The 2737-nt window shown below is 30.3% G+C and overlaps 1 protein-coding gene across 1 annotated transcript; it reads right to left on the bottom strand.

Moving 5' to 3' along the window:
• Positions 1–1057: 1057 nt before the first annotated feature.
• On the bottom strand, positions 1058–1963 carry LOC125868440 (zinc finger CCCH domain-containing protein 24-like). Its single transcript, XM_049549088.1, has one exon. It carries the CDS (start codon positions 1961–1963, stop codon positions 1058–1060), a length of 906 nt encoding a protein of 301 aa, XP_049405045.1.
• Between the last annotated feature and the right edge of the window lie 774 nt (positions 1964–2737).

The raw sequence follows: 2737 nt of genomic DNA, 5'->3' as shown, positions 1-2737 counted from the left end.
GTGTATTTTAAAGGTATATATGTGCTCACGTGGACACGTTACTATTTATAATGATGCAATTTTTATGATGTCCACGTGGGCACATATATACCTTTAAAATACACTATTAAATAGTGCAGGGGGTAAAAGGTCCTTTCCAAGTTCGGTATCGTTACAACAATGTCGGTTAAAGTTCGGATATATTTTAGAACTTTTTCTCCATTTTTTTCTAACAATCATTTTTATTATTATTATCATTTATATCAGTAGTCTACGTAGTTCCATTTCATTTTGTCAAAATTAAAATATTTATTTATAATTTAAATATCTTGACATTTATCAAAGAATTAATTTTTTGTCTAATATTTTGTTAATGTAATATTAACTTCTATTTTTTGAATCATAATATTTATTTTGCTTACAGATTAATAAACACATACACAACTTATATTCAATGAGTAGATCTATAGACAAGATCTTAATCATTCATATGTGGATTTAGATGTCTTAATCTTAATGAAAACAAATGATGTCTAATACTAAAAAGGAAATTTGCCACCAAGTCAGTATCCCCCCTGAGTCCAAGCCAAGTTTACGAAGACATTGAATTCTTGTAACTAAATCGTTTATTTTGAATGACCACCCCCAAGGAGTGTGATGAAATGAATATATAAAATCTTTTTACCTTAACGTTTAATTTGAACCCTGAGAATGGAAAATTAGAAAAAAAATACTTTCCTTTTTGAGTTTTACATGATGCAAATCCCAATCAACCAAACTAATAGGTTTGGATACAATCTGGTTATAATAAAATACAACTAAAAAGGGAAGGACATATGGGTGATCTATTTTTGTGGTACATTTATATACAGTACATGAAACATCAATATTAACGTTAGATACATATAAAGACAGAAATGAAAAATGCCAAAAAGAGTCAGAAATAATTAACATCCTCATAAAAATGATTTCAAATTACTTGTCCGTTTATACATAAATTATGAATTACTATCACTCATCATGTACAAAATATTTACAAGCTTGTACTCTCATATGCATCCACCAACAAGTCTGAAACTCAATTGATGTTTGAAAATTTTTTGTCCCGTAACTCATACTCCACCGATCTTTTCCCCTTATCATCATATATTTTATTCATCTTAGCATGAGAAGTACTTCCAAGCTCAAGATTCTTCACTTGCTCAATCAATTTTGCATGATTTGCTGAAAAAAGTGAAAAATCACTCTCATTTTGAGCATTATGGCCAAATCTTGGATGAGTTTGAGAAGATGAAGGAGGAGGTTGAGCAAACAACTCAAAAGTTGACGTATTTTTCGGAGGAATTTGTTGGGAATTCGGAGAATATCCATGTCCAAAAGTAGTAGTACAGTAATATTGATCATGTGGTGGTGGTTGTAGTTGAGGGTTACAAGGAACAATCATCCAATTACCATTTGGACCATTTTCAATTATAATATCCGGATATGATTGGATGTATAAAGGGTATTGATACACATAGCACCAATTGTATTTCGTCTCAAGACGAAGCTCATTTAGTGTATGTGCGAAGAAACAGACGGGTCTATTACACGACGTGCCAGCTTGGCACGGATTGGTCCTGTACTTCGCAGGGTGTAACCAGTACTCGAAAACTCCATGGCATAATTCACAATTATCTCCCTTTATGCAAGATGCGAATTTATAACCAGGGCAAGGAATTGGCAAATAGTTGTATTTCCTTGGATCACGTCGACGTGCTTTTTCCCCTTGATGGGTAAAAGGGCAAGATATCCAATCGTGACTATAAAGTTTTGAGCACTTTTGTACCTTGTAAACGTACATACGAAAATTATCAGACTCATATAAATCTTGACAAATAAATTCTTGGAAATTTTGAGAATTTGCATCTTGCACCGCAAATTGTTTGTGAAATGGGGAAGATGATGAATAATAGCTGAAATATCGACTATTTCTAAAATCCATTTATTGGGATGGTACAATTGAAGAAATATTGAATAAAAGTGCAAAGAAAAAAGAATAATATACTTGTAAACGAATGATATATTCTACACAAATAGAAAATCAACTTCCCAAAGATAGAAGAAAGAAAAACTTTCTAATATAGCCGATATAGAAACTTTAGATTTTGTTTCAAAAACACAAAGAGAGAATTGCTTGTGGAGTAGGAGAGTGAGTGTGGAATAGGTGCTTGAATAATGAGGTTATATATAGCTTGAAGAACCAAGTGTTATGTATTCTAAGTATACAAGAATGTATGTTTAGTTAGTATTTTGTCCATCTAAATTTATGTGACACTCTTTTTCATAAATTACATTGTAATTTCACTTTTTTTGTTACAGTGCACATGTTTCAAAAGTATTTAATGAACTAAAAGATGTATGCAATATATTCTCCACAAAATAAAATAGATTTATGTAATTTGAATTTGGGCAATCAATGACTTTTAGATCATACTTTTTTATAATAATGAGTTAATGATTGAAAAAATTGTATTTTTTTCACAATTGTCCGGTAATAAAGGAATTAGTGATTCTTTAATGAAAGATTGAGTATCAACATTTATTTAAATGTTCAAATAAGATCTTCATGGCCAAGATAATTGTTTACGTTGACATTAATTGTTTACACTGACATAAAACAGTTAATAGAAAAATAATTGTTGTTTAAAAAATAATACCAAAATATCAAATGAATCAAATATATCTATATGTTTTTCCTTTCTTTTTCGGCTTTCAA

Source organism: Solanum stenotomum, chromosome 6 (assembly GCF_019186545.1).
Source record: "Solanum stenotomum isolate F172 chromosome 6, ASM1918654v1, whole genome shotgun sequence".
NCBI lineage: Eukaryota > Viridiplantae > Streptophyta > Magnoliopsida > Solanales > Solanaceae > Solanum > Solanum stenotomum.
The sequence above is the reverse complement of the archived record's forward strand: the minus strand, read 5'-3'. Positions and strand labels throughout refer to the sequence as shown.